A 21,202-nucleotide genomic window follows, 5' to 3' on the forward strand; every position below is an offset into this window, starting at 1 on the left:
GTCTTTAGATACTTGTCTTTTCAGGGCTCCTCAAGCTTGATTCTCTAAAGAGTTCCTGAATCCACTCTATATGTTCTTGACTGGCAGAGAAATAAGAAATCTGGGCTGGGAAACTACAAGGAGCTCAGGGATTCCTTTTGCCTGTTCAGCCAGGCCTTTTTCAAGAGCTCTGGGACTCAGTGAATCTGGATTTGGATCCTGGCTCTGCCACTTATTATCTTTATGACCTTGGGCCAGTGCCTTAACTTCTTTGAGCCTTAGTTTCTTTATCTGTATAATCAGGATAATAATACCTAGCTTCTAGAGATTTTGTGAGGATGTAAAGGATCCAGGGCAGTGTTTGGCATACTGGCCACTTAATAAATTTTAAGTAGAAATATTTTAAGACCACTAACCTCTTAATGTTACGGATCTAGTATTAAGGAGCTGAAAAAGAATGTTCAAGAAATTTGAATTACTGTTGATGGGTAGGGACTGGTTTTATGTACCACAAGTTGTCAAATCACTGAGCTGCATGCCACCCAGTCATCTCCTTGCTTTCCCAGCTGATGATATTGGCTTTGTCTGACCTATCCACAGGCCTAAGGGCCTTTCAGAATGTGTAACCCTTGCCTGCTGTTTAGCACAATTTCATTTCTTGTACAGCCCTGGACGTTAAAAGCCTTTTGGACTGGGACATGTACCAAGGCCAGAATCGCTTGAATAGGCCTGCCCGGGCCAGATCTGTGCTCCTGGGACAGTAGGGAACTCTGGGGTGGTGGGGGCCACTTTTAATGTGCCAGATGCAGACTGGCAATCAGGAGATCACATACTCCCCTCTCCTTGATGCCAGCCTTAGAGGGAGGCCCAGATAATGTTCTAGAATAGATGGATCAGAGCTAACTGGGAAAGAGTGTCTTTATTTGAGCCTTATGTGTCCAGGATATGCTTGAGCCTCTTAGTTTGGACAAGCTTCTTGTTTGTGGTTGTGGTTATTTTGTTTTTACTTGCTGCTCAGCGGAATCAGCATCACACAAGCGCTCATTATCCTCAGGTCCTTGGCAGTCAGGGCACTTGGTGAATCCCTTGTGAAGTGCTCACGTCTGCAGATTATTTTCCAATGCATCTGGCATGAGTTCCAGAATGATGGTCCAACAGCAGCTATTACTTGCTCCCTTTGGGTTGGCTAATTACTGCTGGCATCGTGGGTGACTGAGGAATTAAGAATCTGTGCTTTTATGGGGCAACTGGTCCTGGTGAGCTCCCAAAGCAGTTATTTGTCATTTCCCCAGAGTATCCTTGTTTAAAGTTTTGAGCATAACCTCAGGAGGTGAGGGGTAGCCAGCTAGACAGGCTATGGTGGCATTTGGCTACTCAGTTGATACTTTCCAAGAATTGTAAAGAACTCATCCAGTACCTGTTGCTGCAGATGCCCGGGGAAATATCAAGATGGTGTCATAACCGTATAAAAACACTATCAGTTGTTTCCGATTGTCTTGGGGGCAAGAGGGCAGACAGTTTACTCCATCCTTACTCTATGGCAAGGCAGGTGAAAAGATTCACATCAGTACTCTGGAGGGCCTGAGGCTGTGAACTGAGAACGGTTACGGTGTCATCTTTCCTGCCTGGAGAAGGGGGGGAAGGACCCAGTGCCAGCCCTCGGAGACTCACTGACTGCAGCCTAGCCTTCATTCACTCTGTAAGCATTTATTGAGCACTTAGAATAATGTTAAGTGCCAGAAAAGTAGAGATGACTAAGGCAGTGTCTGCCCCCAGGAGTTCAGTCTAGAGAGGGAGACAAGCACACGAAACATGTAATTGCAATATACAGCTTGGGAAGCGCAGTGCTAGAGATCATGCAGGAGCATCTGGGGAGCCCAGCGTAGAGGTGAGGCTCGGGGAATGCTACCCGTACGAGGAAATCTGCGGCTAAAGGGAGAATTAGGAGTGGGAGAGACGTGTAGGTGAGAACGCGGTCCGGGCAGAGGGGACAGCACGAGCAGAGGCAGCCAGGCGACGCAGAGCAGGCATGTCAGGAGTCCTCGTGCAGACGCTCACTCGAGGGTTGTTGGAGTGGGAGGCGTCAGGCAGATTGGTGGGCAGAGAAGCGAGCGTGGTCAGGGAGGCCTTGGTAGTGCCGCCTTGCTAGTGGGAGCCCGAGCCAGGGCTGGTATGGAGAAGCATGCAACAGAGTCCATAGGTAGTGACAAAAATTTTTTTTTTAAACATTTTTATTTATTTATGACAGTCACAGAGAGAGAGAGAGGCAGGGACATAGGCAGAGGGAGAAGCAGGCTCCATGCACCGAGAGCCCGACGTGGGACTCGATCCCGGGTCTCCAGGACCGCGCCCTGGACCAAAGGCAGGCGCCAAACCGCTGCACCACTCAGGGATCCCGGTAGTGACAAAAATTAAATGTGAGGGCCTTGACAGCTGGTTAGCCTTGACATTGAGAAGATGAGGGTCAAGAGAGGATTTCAGGATGGCACCCAGATTTCTAGCTTGCTAGATCAGTGAGATGGGGGTGCTACTAGTTAAGAGAACACAGGAGAGAAAATAACGTTGAAGAAAAAGTGGTGAGGCCGGTTGGAGGCATGTGAGGTCTCAGAAACTGGGGACATCCAGGTGGAATGTCTACCAGGCAGCTGGCTATTTAAAGCTGGAACTCCAAGGAGAAGTCTGGGATAGCAATTAATACTTGACAATTTTCAGTGTCTACTGGTCGAATAAAATTGGGGGCCGAAGCATTCTCATATCTTTGTCTCCGTCCCCACAGACAGTATGGCCCTTTGAGTGGCTGGGAGGGCGTGCACTCCCACAAGGCAAGGACAGACTTGCTAGGAAGAGTGGTTAGTCGAGGGGGCCAAGCCTAGAGATTTGTGGTAGAAATCAGACCTCAGGTTTGCAGACTGCAGATTTAACCTGAGGAAGTCAGGAGATAATGGGGAAATGAGGGATTTGAGACAAGGAGGAACACTAAAGGTAGCTTAGCCAAAACTCCGAAAGGTTAGAGGAATTCGAATTGTCCCAGATAACTCGGCAGGGCACCTTAGTGACTCGTTTGCATCTCCCCAGATTCTGGTCCCAGCTTTCTTTTTTTTTTAAGTTTTTATTTTTTTATGTCTTTTAAAGATTTTATTTATTTATTCACGACACACACACACACACACACACACACACGCAGAGACGTAGGCAGAGGGAGAAGCAGGCTCCCTGGGGGACCTGATCCCAGGATCACGCCCTGAGCTGAAGGCAGATGTTCAACCACTGAGCCACCCAGGCATCCCGTGGTACCAGCTTTCCTGTGAATCTACTGTGTGGCTGTTGGTGTCTCCGTCTTTTTATTATTATTTTTTTAAGATTTATTTATTCATGAAAGACACACAGAGAGAGAGAGAGAGACAGGCAGGGGGAGAAGCAGGCTCCATGCAGGGAGCCCAACGTGGGACTCAGTCCTGGGTCTCAAGGATCATGCCCTGGGCTGAAGGCGGCACTAAAACCACTGAGCCACCGGGCTGCCCCCGTGTCTCAGTCTTATCTTTCCAAGGGGAATATGTGCAATTGCTCTAACCTGGAGAGTTAAGAAACATATAAATATATTTACACTGTTCTACTACAGCATTTACTCTCACTTTTATGTATTTTAAAGGACTATGAAACTGTATTTTGAATGTATCCTTAGAAGTTAACTCGAGTCAGCTGAGTCTCCTGGAGTAGCTCACCCCAGTTACTGTTTATAGAGTCCTTCTCCTGGGCCAGGTACCGTGCAAAATCCTTTTCGTTCATTCGTCCCTTCACTTCTTAAAAGGGGTAGATACCATAATCCACATTTTATAGATGAAGAAACTTAGGTTCAAAGAAATTTAATAACTTTCCCTCTGTCTCATAAAAAGTACCAGGCTTCAAATCTAGGTCACCCCTGATTCCAAAGTCCATGCTGTTATCCGTAGCCCTCTGAATGTTTAAAATGCCATTCATATATGAGGGAATTGTCACCGCATGGTGTTCAAGAAGGCAATGCCCTTGTCTCTTTGCCCTGCACGTTCTCCTTTGTACTCTGAGACAGAAACCTTGAACTTTAGGTGTCTGGCACACCTTGTTTAGCTGGTTTTATCCCAGTTGTGCTGGACAGGGAAGTACTGTTTAATGATCAACCAAAGCCAGTCAGACAAATCCAGGTGGACCTTCCAAGTTAGAAATGGAGATTTTTTTGTTTTTTGTTTTTTGGGTTTTTTTTTTTGGTAAATTGATGGCAGGACATGGTAGAAAAAAAAACCATGTCCTGGCAACAGTTATGTTGGAGGCCACATATCTGGATTTGAATCTGGGTTTTGTCACGCCAGTCTGTGTGATCTCGAGCCAGTTGGTTTCAGAGTCTTAATTCTCTCACCAGTTAAACAAGCATAACATTTACCTGCAGTGGTTATCGAAGGCAGTAAGGCAGATTAGGTGAGAAAAGTGCCTGGCGTGTAAGAGATGCTCAGGAACGTTCGACTCCCCATCTGTAGCCTGCAGTGAATTTGTTACTTAGGGGGTCAGATGTCGCAAGAAGCAGAGAAAATTCAAGGTCTCTTTGGTCATGGGGTAGGAACTGTCAGAAGGCTAACTCCAAAGAGATTTTGTTGTTGTTTTCCTAGCTGGATGATCAAACGAGACCTAAAAGATCTGGGACGTTTACAGATGGAATTGGGGTGTGAGCACCAACGATGGTGTGTCAAGCTCTGGCCTTACTTAAAGTCACGAGAGGGGGATCCCTGGGTGGCGCAGCGGTTTGGCGCCTGCCTTTGGCCCAGGGCGCGGTCCTGGAGACCCGGGATCGAGTCCCACATCGGGCTCCCGGTGCATGGAGCCTGCTTCTCCCTCTGCCTGTGTCTCTGCCTGTCTCTCTCTCTCTCTCTCTCTGTGACTATCATAAATAAATAAAAATTAAAAAGAAAAAAATAAAGGCACGAGAGGGACAATGTTGGGAAGAGAGCTCATGGATCAAGAACAGACTTGGGTCATTATTGTTCCTCCCCAAAGAGGACAGGAGCACTGAACCACTGAGGACAGACCTACATGTGAGAGCAATTGAGAAAGAAGAGGAGACAGAAATCTTGTGGTGCCTCTCTCCAGCGCATGTGACTTGTGATGGACGGACGTGCGCCCAATGTTGGGCCTCAGTTTATCCTTCCATTAAAGCAAGAGTCCCACATATAGTCTGGAAGTAGGAAGGGACTCATTAAGTTTTATGGTTTGATAATAAGCTCTTAGTTTTATAATGAGAAAGCCAGAGCTGGGTCCCTTGCCAGTGTACTGGGTGAGATGGAGTGCTGCCCCCAGCTGGCCTCTGCTGCCCACATGGGTGGGCCCAGTGTCTATGGAACTTCTTCTGGGTGCCAGACATTCTTGTCTAGGAAAAGTGTGTTCAAGGCAAAGTCCATCCCCTCACAGAGCTTACAGTGTAGTTTGGGAAGTAACGCAGAATGTGAAGGGTGAATAACAATATGAGAAGTGATTTTTCCATGACATCCTGTAATTAAAGGATCTAGCACAGTGCCTGGCCCAGAGCAGATGTTTATAAACTGCAATTTCCCCATTCTTTGTAAATATATAAGAGTTACCACAAAGCAAAACATGTCTTCCCGTTGGCACAGCGTGTAGTACATAAAGGTTCCCAAAGTTGTTGAAGATGTGATTGAATAGGATTGTCAATAGGAGGTGAAGGTCAGTAAACCTCATGCAAGTTCTGAGGAAGGAGAGTGTGAACTCTGGGTAGTTTGGGGAGGTTCCATGAGGGAAGTTGATCTGGAAGGATGTGTAAACTTTGAAAAGGCACAGAGAAGGGCTAATATAATTCATTGCCTCATTGTGTGAGGTTACAAGCTCAGGCTTTGGAAGCAGACCTGGGTTCAAATCCCAGCTCCAGTACAGATTTGCTCTGTGAACCTGGGCAAATTCCACAGGCTTTCCAAGCCTTTGCTAACTCAGCTATAAAATGGGAGTAATGATAGTCCCAACTTCATGGCGTTGTTGTGAGAATGAAACGAGGTAATTCATAGAGAGCTCTTATCACAGTTTTGTGAATAAATGGTAACTTTTGCCATTATTACTATTTTCATTTAATAGTGGTATCATTATTATCCTATTCTTGGCCACCTACTTACCTTAGCCCCTAAGACCCTTTGTCTTCTGTTTGCTGCCTACTCTAATTTCCTCCTATACACTGTCATTTCATTACTGCAAATCGCTTAGGGACTTCTGGACATTTTATGATGTTTTGAGCTTCCATGTCATGGAGCTGCTGTCTCCTTGCCTAGAATATCACCATCTTCCCTTCCTTTATTGCCATTACCTGAATCCCTCCTGCTTGATGTTTAAGACTAAATCCTTTTTTTTTTTTAAGGTTTTATTTATTCAAGAGAGGCACAGAGAGAGAGGCAGAGACATAAGCAGAGGGAGAAGTGGGCTCCCTGTGGGGAGTCCAACACAGGGACTCAATCCCAAGACACCAGGATCACGCCCTGAGCTGAAGGCAGACACTCAACCACTGAGCCACCCAAGTGTCCTAAGACCAAATCCTACAGGATCTCTTCCAGGAAACCTTCCTTGGTTTCTCTGTCCAATTAGATGTTGCCTCCCCGGGCTTGCACGGTGCCATGTGTAGCTCTCTCACAGCAGCACTGCTTACACTGACACATGGTCTGCTTATCACCTTGCCCTCTGAATAGAAACTTCCTGAATGTAGGGATCCTGCCCTATTTATTTTTATATGCCCAGCTCCTAACTTAGTGCTTGGCATATAGTTGTTTTCCAGCTAAATGTTGAATGAAAAACCCCAACAACGAGCATAGCTAGCATTATATATAACATTTACTACCTAGGTTCTGATTTAAATGCTTTACATAGGGGATCCCTGGGTGGCTCAGCGGTTTAGCGCCTGCCTTCAGCTCAGGTGGTGATCCTGGAGTCCAGGGATCGAGTCTCATGTCGGGCTCCCTGCATGGAGCCTGCTTCTCCCTCTGCCTGTGTCTCTGCCTCTCTCTCTCTCTCTCTCTCTCTCTCTCTCTGTCTTTCATGAATAAATAAATAAAATCTTTAAAAAATTAAAATAAATTGTTACATAGACTAAATACATAAATAAACAAATAAATACTTTACATATGTTAACGTATTTAATCATCATAACAACCCTGAAAAGGAGATACTATTTCTACCTCCACTTTACAGATAAGGACACTGAGACTCACAGAGATTAAATAATTCTCCCAAGGCCACATAACTAGAAAGTGGTAGAGTCAGGATTCCTGCCAGAGCAGTGTGGCTCATCAGTCACTGCTGTAAGTACACTCTGAGGTTGTGATAGGATATTTAGTGGGTGTCCAAGAAAAGGTGAGGTGACATTAGCCATAAGTCACAGCTCTCTGAATGTATTTTTCAAGGCATTGGTAAATGTGTGGAGATACTGTTGGGGTGTGTGTGAATCTTACCACTCTAACTTATGAAAGATTTTGCTAGATCACATATTTTGAATTAGAGAGACCTTGCTGACGGTTGGGAATGATCTCTCTAGGGTGTCATGGAGCAGAACACTTAAGCATAGGAGGAAGAGGAGTATCTGTATGGGAAAATTCAACCTGCCCAATCTTTATTGAGCACTACAGTGTTAAATAATCTGGTAGTCATCCCTGTGCTTGGGAGCGTATGGTCTAGGAGGCTCTAGGATGAGTCTGATTAAAGAGAAGGGCAGGGGAGTGGCTCAGATTTATGGCATGAGCTGAAGGACAGACTTGAAACTCAGAATGAGGAGTGGGAGTTTGCTGAGGGAGACACAACATGTAAAGAAACATGAGGGTGACACAACATGTAAAGAAAGTGATTTGGGCTTCAGTAGATAAAGCAGATTACCTGAGAGAGAGGCCAGAAATAGAAAGGACAACAGTGAGGAGTTGGATAATCCCCTCCAAAAATAAAGAGAGGTCAAAAAAGAACTTGGTGGTAGAAGAGGTAGTAGCAGGAGCAGTTACTTATTAAGCACCTGTATGCGATTCAAGAAGGGATAAGGCATGGCCCCTACCCTCAAGGAATTCATGTTCTAGTTGTGAACAGAGGAAACATCCCCATGAAAGACACTGTGTGGAACACATTTAATTTGGGTTGAGGTCCATGGTATCAGTGACCAGGTATTTTCCTTCTTGTTGCTTTATCCATCTGGACTTCATTTCCAAGGTTACTTCATGGTTCAGAATAGCTGTTGAAGTTCCAGCCATTACCTCTGCATTTCAACCAGCTGGAAGCAGAAAGGGGGAAAGAAGGGTGTGCTCCCTCCTTTTAATGACACTTCTCAGAAATCGTACACACTACTTCTGTTTATGTCCCACATGGCTACACAGCCATACCTAAATGCAAGGGAAGGTGAGAAATACATTAGCTGCCAAGTGCTCAACTGAACATTGGGGTTCATTGCTAAGGAAGTTGAGGAGAAGAAGGTGGGGAATACCAAGGTCCCTGCGATACCATTCTTCACATATGATTAGGCTTTGGAGCTCAGAAGAGGGGCTGATTATTTTAGGTTGAGTTGTCACAGAACTGATGGATTTTGAGTCAGTAATAGATAGGGATTTGGGAGATTTGGGGAAACATCAATTACAAGCAACTCCTATGGCAAGAGTGGCTATTTCAGAAGAGAGTCCCAAAGAGAACAAGGCTGGTCAGAGATGCAGGGGCCAACCTGGGAGACAGTCTTACCTTTGAAGCTCTTTCTTATTTTAAGATGCTAAGAAGAGGGGATCCCTGGGTGGCTCAGTGGTGTAGTGCCTGCCTTCGGCTCAGGGCAGGATCCTGGAGTCCCAGGATCAAGTCCCACATCAGGCTCCCTGCATGGAGCTTGCTTCTCCCTCTGCCTGTGTCTCTACTTCTCTCTCTCTCTCTCTCTGTGTGTGTGTGTGTCTCTTGTGAATAAATAAAATCTTTTTAAAAAAAAAAAAAGATGCTAAGAAGAGCAGGCTAAGGAGTGCAGGGGTGTGTGTGTGTGTGTGTGTGTGTGTGTAAAAAGGAATCAGAGAAGATTTCTGAATTGAAAAGAGACATGATTTATCTTAGGTGCTGAGAAGTTGAGACATTTCATCTGTGTGCAGGTAGGAAGGAAGGGAGGGCTGGAAGTAGGGATGCTAGCTGGAAGTTTATTCCAGAGTGTTAGGAGTAAACAATGAGGGTCTACTTAATGGTGACAGTGAGACTGGAAGGGAGGGTATGGATGAGAGGCCCTGGGAGGGACACGTATAGGGTCTCAGTAAGCAATAGGCTGTGGTCTTGGGGGGAGAGAGGAAAACCTTTGGGTGATGTAACCGCAGAAACATTGTGTCCTCTGAGAGGTAGCACTGCCTCTTAGGGCTCCCAGGCAGGAGGGGAGAATATGAGGAGAAGTGGGGACCTTGGTTGGCCACAGGGAGAATGTGAGGCTCTGCCCCAAGCCTCCTTAGCTTTGGAAATCCGGCTGCCCCCAGCAGAATAGTTTCCATTCTGCGTAACTGGGGAGTGTGTGGGTCTGGCTAACCGCGAGGAGGGGCTGAGGAGCCAGCAGACAGATCAAGTTGCTGTGGCAGTGGCTTTTTAGCTAGGGCCTGGGGGCTCAGTTGGGAAGAGCTACCTTGAGTTCCTCTATCTGAGCTCGTGTGCTTCTTGACCGAGTAGGCCAGAAGGGATGTCCCTGAGCTGGCATCTGGGGGCCCCTTACCTACAGAGGTTATCTGATACCAGGTATGAGGCCGACAGTGTGGCAGAGGTAGAACTGGAGGGTTTGCTGGCATTGGGGAGATGACCAACTTCCTTTGCCTTTTCAGGATCCAATGGAAGGGTCCTCCAGGGTGAAGAAGAGGCCTCTGGGGGTACAGTTGTATTTGGAAAAAAACTACCTCTTTGATTGATGCTGGCCTTCTAGGGCCTCTCCTTCATCTGACTTCCCTGGTGTAGGTTGCAGAGCTTAGCCTGAGACATCTGGTGAATCCATCGCTTTTTCCTCCAGACTGTTCAGGGACTTGGCCCATGACTGCTCAGCAAGTCATTTCTGGTTATAGAGTCATTGGTGACCACAGAAGCACGTTCTCCAGACAGGGCTCTGAGCCTGTGAAAGCTGGCTTTCCTCTGGCAGTTTGTCCCCAGAGTGATTAGCTCCAAGTAAACAAAAGCAGCAAGCTAGACCTAACCACGACAGACACTGAAGTCAGGGCGCACCCACTTTTCCGATGTCTGCTGTCATGAGGTACCCCAGCAACTTTCCCATGAGTGTAACAGGGCAGCCCAGGCCTAGATGAAACTGTGTGTGGCTAGAGTTATGTTGCACACCAGAGCTCCTGTGCAAGGGGGTTGTGGCCGGAGGGAGATGAGGAACAGAGGGGAACCGTGGGGTTTGGCAGCACCAGGGCTGGGGGCCTGGAACCCACCCCTTCCTATCCTTGAACTCTCCAACGTGCAGGGGGCTGAGTGAAGCGCTTGCCCCCAGTCCATCACGGATGGGGAGGGCCACCTCGCCCTCCAGCTAAGTGTCCTACACCCAACTGTCTTGTGATTGCCTTTCTGCCCCAGGATACGGTTCTTCTCCTGGAACCTTTCACAGTTGGCTCTGGCTCATTCCAGGCTGTCTCAAGTGATCGTCTCCAAACCTAAGGTCTAGAAAGAAGGATGCGAGGGAGGTAGGCCAGGAGAGCCGTGCTGAGCTTCATCTCCTGGTTGGCAGCAAAGCCAGGCGTGGCCTGGGCCCGTGGGGGCCGCAGTGAGACCTGGCCTCCTATCCATTCCGTTTCCTCCCCTGCACTACTCCCGCCAGTCACGGGACTCGGGGAAAGAGTGGGGGTGTTTGGGGGGCGCTCTGCTTCCCGGCCCGGACCTTCTGAATTTTAGCTCTTGGATCTTTGATCAAACCCTCTGATTTTTTTGATTTCCTTTGGACAGGGTTCTAGTTTGGGGGTGGTGGGCAGTCAGGAGGAGCTGTGCTGAAAGGAGATAAACAGTGACGCAGAGGCGGCAGCGTAGGCCGTGGGCTGGGCCAGCGGCTGCCGTCTGGGCGGGCTGGGCGGGCTGGGCGGAGGGCTCCCGCCCTGCACCCGGCCAGCTGGCTTGCGTTAAAGCGCTGGCTGAAAATAACTCTCATTGTCTGGGAGCTGCTACTGCAGCGGGGCTGGCGGTGGCCGCCAAGGGGGCCGAGGCGGCAGGAGCTGGTACCTCCTACCTCCCTGGGCTCTTGCCCTTTGGGAGCAATGGCCAGCTGGCCACAGCTGTGCCTGCTGCCCTCCAGTAGAGATACGTGGAGGGCAGGCTGGGCCCCTCCCAGCGCTCTGTCCTTTTGGCAGCCGGGCCGGGCCATTGTGCCTGGGTTGCTTGCTTTGCTGTTGACTTGGGCAGGGAGGTTGGGTTGTGAGGGAACGCAGGGCGGGAACGCAGGGCGGGGACGCAGGGGCAGGGCGGGAGCGCAGCTCCGGCTCCTCCTGCAACAGCCTCCGGGCGCCCGAACCTCGCGCCTCCTCCCCACACTCCACCTCTGTCCATCTGTACAATGGGCTGAGCCGGGTGCCCGAGAGGACTCGTAGGCTGCTGTGGCCAGGCGTTCTGCAGCATGTGGTGCCCAGGACGGTGCCTCATTTCGTCTCTGGGGAAGTTCTAGGTTCAGCTTCCCAGGCTCCCCACCCCTGTGGGCTGAGCACAGGGGACTGGGCCTTCCCCACGTGGGGGAAGTGTCAGCCACAATGGTCTTGGTGGGGAGACAGTTCCAAGGGGGAAAACACTAAGAAAACCAACTCACATTCTGTATTTGCTCAGAATAAACAGTCCCTGCCCGCCTTCACTAAAGCCTCCAGAATCCCCTTCGAGGGAAAGTTTCAGAATCCCTCTCCCTGCCGCTCAGAGGAGCTATGCCAGCGTTCTCTGTTCCTAAGATTCATGGGGATTGACTGCGACCAACAGAAATAGTTGGGAGTTTTTGGTGGTTCCTATTTCTGTTGGCTGGGTTTTCCCCAGGCCCGGCCCAAGGAGACGGACAGAGTCAGGGGTGAGTCCCAGAGCAGAACCCACACCTTCGAAGGAAACTCCAACCCCACCGGCATTTCCCTTCCCCTGCGATGGGAAGGAAGTGAGGAGGGGCTAACTGGCCAGGGGTACAGAGCAGGAAAGAGAAGGGAACCTCTGTGACCACAGCCACCTCCCTCCTCCTTGGCCTCACCGGGGGGCTGACAGGGGTCAGGTGGGGAGCGAGGAAGACTTGCTCCCCCAGAACCCAGGAAGGGGTTAGGCACTGAGCAGGGCTCCATGCCTGACCTCAAACTGGCAGTAAACCAGGACAGCCTTGCTGGAGAAGCGTCAGGCCCACCCCTTTCTGCTGCTTCCCGTTATAGGTTTTTATTATTAGATTTCTGGCTGGTTCCTCAATGTGAGTTCATCTTCCCTGTCTCCTCCCATCCCTCCGGGGTCTCGCTCCTCAAGGATGTTGGTATTTAATTGCCTCCTAGTCTTAGGGTTGATGGGGGGGTGGTGAGAGGTGGGGGCAGGTGCAAAGGACGGCTGTGTCCTGAGTGGTCGAGAAGCAGCCCTGAAGGGGGGACAGAGGCAGAGACAGAGGCAAACCAGAAGCAAGAGGGGTCCTCGGGGTGTCAGAACATCACACGGGATTTTCAGGAGGAAGGGGAAGGAAACTGAAGAACACCCACAGCGTCCCAGACACGTACGGCTATAAAATATTTATCATTTAATCCTCATAAAACCCTGTGAAGTAGCGAGATTATCTCCATATTATGGATGAGCTCTGAAGAGCCCAGTGTTGATCTTGGTCTCCCTGACTCCACATTCAGGGCCTCTGCTCCAAGACAGCTGCGCCCCCTTCCTGTTCTGCAAGGGTTTCGGGGAGGAGGTAGCAAGAACTTAGCCGAGCTTCTTGGATATAAACCAAGGAGAGGTCACCGTCTCTGTGGAACCACTGAACAAAAACGTCAAGGAAACACACCTTTGACTGAGACGGGCACACGTCGGGTGTGTCCCCTGGCTGTGCCCAGAACGCAGGAAGGTGTCCTTCCTCGGGACGTCGGAGCCCTGCTGGACTCGCGCACATCATCAGGTGGCTGCAGAAGCCCTAATGCCCTTGTGTGGCAAGGAGAGAAACCCGGGCGGGTGGCTTCCACCCTGCAGTCGGGGACCAGTCAGTCTCTTGGGAGGGTGCTAGAGGCTGGGGGAGTTCCCCCCGTACCCACTTCCTTCCCCGTCACACTTGGGCCCCAAAGAAACAGAGAAACCAGAAAGTGCTGCCCAGATCTTTAGACTGGAGGTTGCGGGCTTGTGGTCTGAGCTGATTCACGCTTCTGCTGCCCCTGTCCATACTCCCGGGAGGGGGGGATCTCTCTGGGGCGTCTAGAGTTTTGAACCCTGATGTGCCTCTTCCATGCTCTTAGACTAGGGTTCCTAAAGGGGGTGACTTTGTTCCACCTTCAAAGTCCCCAGGGCACCAGACATTTTCTTCCCAGTTCACTTGGTGGGGAAGCATGAGGCTGCAGCAGCTGATAGTGGGTAGCTGAGGAAGTTGGTGTAGACAGGATGTGATGTTTGCCACGGTAGCGACAGCCACCCCCCACCCTTCTCTGCCTGTCACTTTCTTCCAGGGGAGACAACTATTTTCTATTTCCATGGCACAGACTTGGGAGAAATGGGCAGAAGACATGAAGGGCTCGAGATGTGCGGAGAGCCAGAAGCAGGCCTGAGGTCTCACTTGGGCTCAGCTAGCAGAGCAGCCTGGCTGTGGTTAGGAAGGAGAACTTGGTCTACGCTCACCTTCAACTTTTGGGTCCCTGTTTTGTTGTAGTCTCCTGTCCCTGGGCTCCTCTCCACACAGACATGCGGAGAATGGCCCTCAGCCAAGTAGTTTCAGAGAGAACATTCGGGATTGTATTTGCCCAGCCAGCCATCCCTACTGCATCAGCAGTGTGGGGGGACTTGATTAGCCCCTCTTTTCTGCAGGACTTCAGGCAGGCTCTCAGGGCCACAGAAACTGAAAAGGGGGTGTGATGGGTGATCCTCTTCCCCTTCTGTTCTTCTCTTCCCTAAGCACTGAGCAGAAATCCCAGCCATACTCCTCTTTTGAGCCATAGTGACCAGGTTTCCAGCCAGAGCTTGGCCCGTTACTCAGAATCAAGATGTCTTAACCTTAGCTTTATTGTCCACTTACTGTCCACTAGGTGCCTATCACAGTATTAGACCTCATCAGGGGTTGGAGACCATACAAATAGATAGTCTGTGAGGGGCTAGATGAGTGTACAACTAGTTTAATCCCATGCACACAATTCGTGTCCCCAGGGATGATGATGTCAAGGAGTGGGTAGATATAAACCCAACGGCCGTACTTAGGTGACCAGGGAGTTAGAGCAGGACATGGAGCTGTAGGTAAGGGAGAGAAAGATGAGAGGAAGGCCTTCCAGGTGGCCTGCAGCATGCTGGGGGAAGAGGCTGGATTCGTGGGAAGTCACGTGGGTTATCAGACAGCTATGACACTTCAGGTAGGAGAACATGTTTGATTCAGGAGTATGGGGTGAGGGGCAGGTACAGGGATCTGCCTTTAGAGGCAAGAGCTGTGACCTACAACAAAGGCAGCCACACTGGAGAGAAGAGAAGCTTGGGTGGGTGGGGATAGAGGGGGGGAAGGGAGGGCTGCTGGCCTGGGTAGGGCTAGCCCATGGGCACCTTGACTTCCCTTGCTCGTACCCACTTTTATTTCTTTATTCATTCTGAAAACAGTAGTGAGCAAAATAAAATGACTCCTGGACTGTCCTTCTGCATTCTAGGTTAGAGTGTCTTTCAGTTCCAACCTGGAACACTTTACTGTGTTTTAATTAATTAGGAAGTATGTCAAAGTGATGTGCTACTAATAATTAAAGTACTGAAATCTGATAAATTATTTCCTTTAAAAAGTGAGCCTTTATCTTTATGTTGATGTCCTTCTCATGTATTTGTATCCTGATATGGGGCGAAGGGCTAGACTTGTAGCATCTACACAGGCTGTGGCTGGCTCAGGATTCACCTGTGGTTGAGTATGTGGGAAGGCCGTGCATCCCTCAGGCCGTGGGGGAAAAGCAGGTTGAAAGTTCCTCTTGTAAACGGGTGGCTTTCCAACTTTTTTGCCCTGTCCCATGTTAAGAAACACATTTTATGGCAGGACTTGTGTGTGTGCACATGTGTACGCATATACTTAAAATGCAAAAGAAACAAAAGCTTCATGAAACATTATACTCCCTACTTGTAGTGATTTCTAGTATCTTCTAGCCTCTTTTATTTTAATCTATTTGTTTTCATTAAAAATAAAGTTAATCTCGACTCACTAAATTGGAAAACATGGCTCGACCAAACTGAACCAAATATGAAGGGGAGGCAGAAGGACTGTCCCACCTCTCTGAACCTTCCTTCTCAGCCACAGAGTGTCAGGGTGAAGCCGAGGGCCCGGGAGGGGAAAGGTATTCGCGCTCTCCCTTTCTCTCCTCTGGGTGCAGGGAGCTTTCAGCCCTGGTTGACTCAGGTTCTCTCCTCAGAGCTCCATGAACCTGCCTCCCGACAAGGCCCGGCTCCTGCGGCAGTATGACAATGAGAAGAAGTGGGATCTGATCTGTGACCAGGTATGGGGTTTGGGGCAAGGTCCAGGAGTAGGGGTTGTGTTTTGGGCTGGGCAAGGCAGCAGGGCCAAAGTCACTGACCGCAGCCCTGGGATCCTTTGAGAAACCCTAGCCTGGCCTTGGCCTTAGCCCCTGTTCACTTCCTGTTCCAAGAGGACTGTCTTAACAGAGGCAGGGCTGGTAGGCCAAGTCCCCCTTTAATTCCTGCAAAGAGCTGTCTTGATTTCTTCCTGATGAGCGGTAGCCTGAAAGAAGTCTGGGAAGGGCTGGGTGGCTGGCTGGCTGGCTGCAGGGGTGCTGGGCACTCTCCCGGCAGAGCCTGTTCCTGCCCTTTCCCAGGGTAAGGCCTCTGCCTGCAGCGTAGACCAAAGGGGCGTTTCTTTCTCTCTCTGCCCCGGCCCTGGCACATAGGGGTTTTCTCATTCTTTGCCGGCCTCTATGAACGAGAAGACCCAGTCCCCTAGTCCTCTGTTCCCAAATCTCAGAACAGGAGGACTGGAAGCTCTCCCTACGTGAATAGTGTTTCCAGCTGAAGAGAGGGGATGTTTCCAGCTATTACTTAGCTCAGAACCGAGAACCAGCACCCATGGCTTGGCTCTTGCCCCTGCACACGTTTGAATTTTACAAGTCATGAGTTTCTGAACTCAGGCCTGTCTGCACGGCGAGGAGAGTCCGCTTTTACTTCCTTACCTCTTGGGAGGTGTGGAAGCCTCTGGCACAGCGTGTGGTCAGTGTGCTTACCCAGTACTTCGCGGTGGAGCTGTCACAAATGTATTATTTCTTTTCAAGAAGTACTTGCTGTGGACCAAGGACTTCACATATACTGAAATATCTCGTTTAATCCTCACAAAACCCCCAAGGAAGGTGCTTTTTACATTTAATGGTTGAAAAACTCGAGGCTCGGTGCCTTGCCTGACACGAGCCGGGGCGGTGGAGCCGACTCCATCTGTGCTGCCTGTGACGTTCCACTGCCTCCCAGATCAAGCTGCTTGACCTCGGGTAGAATGACGCTCCCGAGCTCCTAGTCCAGGTCCCCTCCTCTCCACGGAGGGCCTGTTTCCTTGTGCTCCGCATAAGCAGAGCTGGCGAGCATGGTGAGCCCCCGCCTGGGGGTTGCAGAACAGTAGCCTGTTGATGCTGAGTTTCTTTTTTTTTTTTTTTTAAGATTTTATTTATTTATTCATGAGAGACACAATGAGAGGCAGAGACACAGGCAGAGGGAGGAGAAGCAGGCTCCATGCCGGGAGCCCGATGTGGGACTCGATCTGGGGACTCCAGGATCACACCTGAACCAAAGGCAGATGCTCAACCACTGAGCCACCCAGGCGTCCCTGATGCTGAGTTTCTTTAATTGATAATCTCTCAGTCTTTTCTAGGTCACATAATTTCGACTGTTTCTCAAGCCTTTCTTTTTTCTTTCCTTTTGTGTCTAGGCTATGTCCTCACCTTAGATCATTCCACCTGGACCCTCGGCAGTCCCCCCACCCAGCAGCTCTTCAGCTATCTTAGTTGTGAAGGCCCTAGAGGGACCAGGATGCTTAAGAGTTTCCCCTGAGTTTTCTCTTGGGTCTGAGGTGGGGGTTGGACCAAAATGGGGAGGACACGGTCCTGTGCCCTCCGTGGAAGGGGATCGAGGGATGACCTCGCTGAAAGCAGGTTCAGCATTTGAGGTTGCCTGGACTGTCGGAGCCTGGGGCCTGGGCAAGGAACAGAAAGTGTGTCTGCAGCCCTAAATATGTAGCCTGAAGCCCAAGTCTGGGTTCACGGCTGAGGAGGTTGCACTCTGCGAGGCCTAGCTCCCCGCTCCACAGCCCTGTGAATCCCGGTCCATCAGTCAGCTAGGCAGTAGACACCATTTCTCAGTTGTATCTTTATTTTGAGCACTGTTCCCAGCTCTTCCATCCCGTCTTAGCAAGTTGCAGGCTCTTAAAATAATTTTCAACATAGGAAAATATTTTAGGCTCAGAGATCACTAATGAGAGAAGGGGAAGATGGTGGTAGATGGGGAGCACCTGAAAATCAGGCAAGGAAGAGGACCTGTGCTTTGGATGGTATTACGGGCCAGCCGACAACTTGGGGAGTCTGAATCCCCTCACACCGAACACCACGAGTGTTCGACTCCCTCAACCCTCTCCTCAGAACTCTGGGGGTCTGTGCACACACACGTGTTTCCCTCACAGGAACGGTTCCAGGTGAAGAATCCTCCCCACACTTACATCCAGAAACTCCAGAGCTTCTTGGACCCCAGCGTAACTCGGAAGGTGAAGTGTGAGGCAGGGAAGCCCCACCTTGCTGCCCCTTATAGTCCTGCGGGATTTGGGGAGGGGCAGACCCTTTGACTTGTGGGGGGACATCTGCTTCTGAGCAATGGGAGTTGGGTGTCTGGGTTCTGAGGCCATGGGCCTGGAGTGGCTGGCTACCAACAGAGGGAAAGGCTTATAACTGCCCTCTTGCGTCCCTTCCCTTTTCTGCCCTTTTCGTTTGTACTATTAAGTTGGATCGGGGGGTCTCCGATAGTGACAGGAAATTCCGTGTTTACAGAAGTTCAGGAGGAGAGTGCAGGAGTCAACCAAAGTACTGAGGGAGCTGGAGATCTCACTTCGTACCAACCACATTGGGTGAGTCAGAATCGGCCATCAGGATCCGGTGTCCTCGGAGGATGGGTTGCTTGTTTATCTCCCTGTCAGGCACTGTTGCCCCCTAAATGGCTTTTGGTTCCTCAGAGCTTCAGACTGTTCTTTTTCTGGCTTTTCTCCCTTTCAGCTCTGCCAGCTGCTGACTGGATGCTGCTGGCAAGCGTGGGGCCTCTCCTGGGGTCTTCAGCCTGTGGCTTTAAGGAGAAGACATTCCCATAGCAGCTGAGACTAGAGTCTGCTGTGGCCTGGGGCTGGGCCAAGGGAGGCCCGGAGAATGCTGGGGATGGGGGAGCATATTACATCGGGGAGCTGAGACCTGGTTCCCGGACTGTTTGGTGCCCAAAAGATGATTTTCTTGATTACAAGACCGTCTTAGTTCACGAGCAGAGGCGGCTTCCCAGAGTACCAAGCAAGTAGAAGTAAGGCAGCGGGGGCCAGGAATTGAACGTGTTCCGTATCTACAGACCTTGGTTACTGCCAACCTGTGGACAGGGTCCCCAGGGACTGCGTGGGTCTGAGTGGGGAGCCAGAACCTGCTGAACGGGCTGAAGGCGAATGCGTGAGGTACAGTGAAAGACGCTGTGGTCTCAGTTTTATGAACCTGTAACCAGTCAGAGTATGTAGTGGAAGTGAGACAGACGGACAGACAGAGGGAGCGGACACAAAGCAGTGAGGAAAGCCCGATGGAGAACTGCAGGCAGGGCTGCTATCCTGGCACAGATACGGAGAGCTTGCACGAGAGAGGCGTCGAGCCCGGGGTGGGGCGGGGGTGGCTGGGCAGGTGCCATCCCCAGGGTCCCGGGCTTCCTGAAAGCAGGGGTGGAAAGAGCCGAGTGACATCATCTGCCTTTCCCTCCTGCCCACGGCAGCCGCCGCTGGTCCACGCCGGGCTGAGCCTGCCCGGGCCCTCAGAGAGGCTTACCTGGTTGCAGCCAGCTGCTGCAGCAGTCACCGAGGGGGGGCGGCGGATGGCGCGGGAGGGAACAGGAAAGGGATGGTTCCCGGCCTCCGCAGCTGTGCTTGGTGGCCAGATTTGGCTTCCACACCTCGTCTGGGAAGCAGAGTGAAAGCTGACATGCTAGCAGACGGGAACCCGAGCCTCCAGCTGGATTTGGGGAATCCTCACAGAAGGAGTGGCAGGGCCTCGTCAGCTGGCCTGCAGGGGGGCAGTGAAGCAGTTGGCAGCTCCCGTCCTGCACGCCACCGCCACCGCCACCGCCACCGCCACCGCCACCGCCACGGGCCTTCTACTCCCCTCCCTTCTCTCTCAGGCCCTCCTCTTTCTTAGTCTTGCTGCGTGGGGACGGAGCCGGTTCTTCTCAGGAGAGGGCCGCGGAGCCGTGCGCACTGCCCTCCGCTCACCCCTTCCTTCCACCTGGTGCCCGCCCCTCTGGCCAGCGGCCAGGAGCTGGGGGCAGAGCGGCACGGTGCCCAGGCGCGGGGCCTCCCGGCAGTTGGCACCCCAGTCAGAGGTCTGGACCTGGTGCTTGGTTCCCAGGAAACAGCTCAGTGTCTGGCATGTTAGGAGCTCCTGTCGCCCGAACTGTGGCTTCTCTGGGTAGTTACGTGGGAGGACCAGGCTCCTTCCCAGATCTCTAGGCTGGAAGTTTGTCCGGCTGTCAGGCTGGGGTGTGGGTGCTCCGGGGTGGTCGGAGCCCAGGGCCAGAGAGGGGGCGGGGAGGGGGATCCCGCTTCTGGCACAGCCCGATCAGGCCCAGGGCCAGCCCGGCGGGAACCGAGCCCCGAGCGGAGCGGGCAGCTAGACGCGGGGCTGCAGGGCCTCACCAGCTCCTCCGCTCTGGCGTGGATTGGTCTCTCCGCCTTGCCGAACTGCCCTTTAACCTCTCCTCAAAGTGTCAAGATCCCGAAAATAGCAGTGTAGACTCAGACAGGAAATGAGAAGGGGGAGGGGAGCTGGAGAGCAGACAGACAGGAAACGGGAGGCCTGTCGGCCCCCTGAGAGGAAGCTAACTTCAGGCAGCTCCGGTGTCGGTGTCGAGCCTCCGCGAGCGGCTGCTCCCTCCGGCCCAGCCCAGCCTCGCACCGCAGCCCAGGGTGTGGCCAGCAAACATGGCGCCCGGGCAGCCGCGGGGAGGCCGCCCCGCAGGGCCTCTGGGTGCCGCCGGCCTCTAAAGACCCCGGGCATCCAGAGGAGCAGAGCACTGAGGAGAGCCGGGGGGGCTAGCCTGAGAGGTTTAGGTTTCTCTGTGCCGTGGAATGAACCTGTTCTGGAACAGTCCTGGGATGGGCTCCTGAACTTCCTTCCAGGGATGCTCAGGCCAAGAGCCCTGAAGGCAGAAGGGGGAAGTGCCCGGGGCCATTGTCTGCAGGGTCTCTGCTGTCCACCGCCTGCCTCGCTGGCTGAAGGGGCCTCCGTCCGGCTCTGAGGCGTCACGGCCGTTCTGGAGTTCCTCGAGTGACTGGCTGTTCCCCACCCTCTCCCTGTCCTTCAGCTCACCCTGAGCAGGCACAGAATTCCCGCATATCCTCCTTTGCTCGCTGTGGCCCAACTGTCTTGTCTTGAACATGGTGGAAGGGCCCTTTGGCCCACCATGTCTCTCTGTTCCAGAGCTCTCCTTGACCCTTCCCGCCTGTCTTTTGACTGAGACTTGAGTCCAGTTGGAGACGTGCTAGCCCTTCTCGGGCGCAGCCGTGCACAAGCGCCTGTGGCAAATGCTCTTGATAAGCCTCCCCACCTCCCCGCAGTCCTGCCAATGAACATCAAGCAGGGTCAGTGCGCTTGGCGTTGTGTTAGACACCAAGGGCCACTTAGGGGAGGGTTTCTGAAAGCTTGTGTGGCTGACATGGTATTAGAAGGCCTCGTGCCTTTCCCCATCCCTGGCTCCCGGGCCAGTGGAGGTGGTGTGACCATGGATAGGTCTGCTGTGGGTTTTGAACCTTAGAATTTTCCCAGCCTGGTGCTGAGTTTCAGAGGATTCAGGAGCTGGTGGGGTCAGAGGCCCCTCACCC

The 21,202-nt window shown here is 51.6% G+C and overlaps 1 protein-coding gene and 1 long non-coding RNA gene across 11 annotated transcripts in view; one reads left to right on the plus strand and one right to left on the minus strand.

Moving 5' to 3' along the window:
- The window catches only part of FMNL3 (formin like 3), a 53,875-nt gene that overhangs the window by 16,193 nt on the left and 16,480 nt on the right, over positions 1 to 21,202 (plus strand). For 6 of the 8 annotated variants that reach the window (XM_072798004.1, XM_072798003.1, XM_072798006.1 and 3 more), the window contains exons 2-4: positions 15,516 to 15,599; positions 17,777 to 17,857; positions 18,138 to 18,214. In XM_072798004.1, coding sequence (XP_072654105.1) covers positions 15,516 to 15,599; positions 17,777 to 17,857; positions 18,138 to 18,214 — 242 coding nt within the window. Of the gene's footprint in view, positions 1 to 15,515; positions 15,600 to 17,776; positions 17,858 to 18,137; positions 18,215 to 20,269; positions 20,963 to 21,202 lie in introns of those variants that run through there. The other 2 variants (XM_072798007.1, XM_072798008.1) reach the window with 2 other exon arrangements.
- On the minus strand, positions 17,452 to 20,282 carry LOC140617131 (uncharacterized). 3 transcript variants are annotated; one of them, XR_012017368.1, is made up of 2 exons: positions 19,155 to 20,282; positions 17,452 to 18,426 (listed from the first exon to the last, which is right to left on the minus strand). It is a non-coding gene; the product is annotated as an uncharacterized lncRNA (long non-coding RNA). The 3 variants fall into 3 exon arrangements; XR_012017367.1 differs by having other exon boundaries at positions 17,452 to 18,833; XR_012017366.1 differs by having other exon boundaries at positions 17,452 to 19,039.

The sequence above is a fragment of the Canis lupus genome, chromosome 25 (assembly GCF_048164855.1).
Source record: "Canis lupus baileyi chromosome 25, mCanLup2.hap1, whole genome shotgun sequence".
NCBI classification, from domain to species: Eukaryota; Metazoa; Chordata; class Mammalia; order Carnivora; family Canidae; genus Canis; species Canis lupus.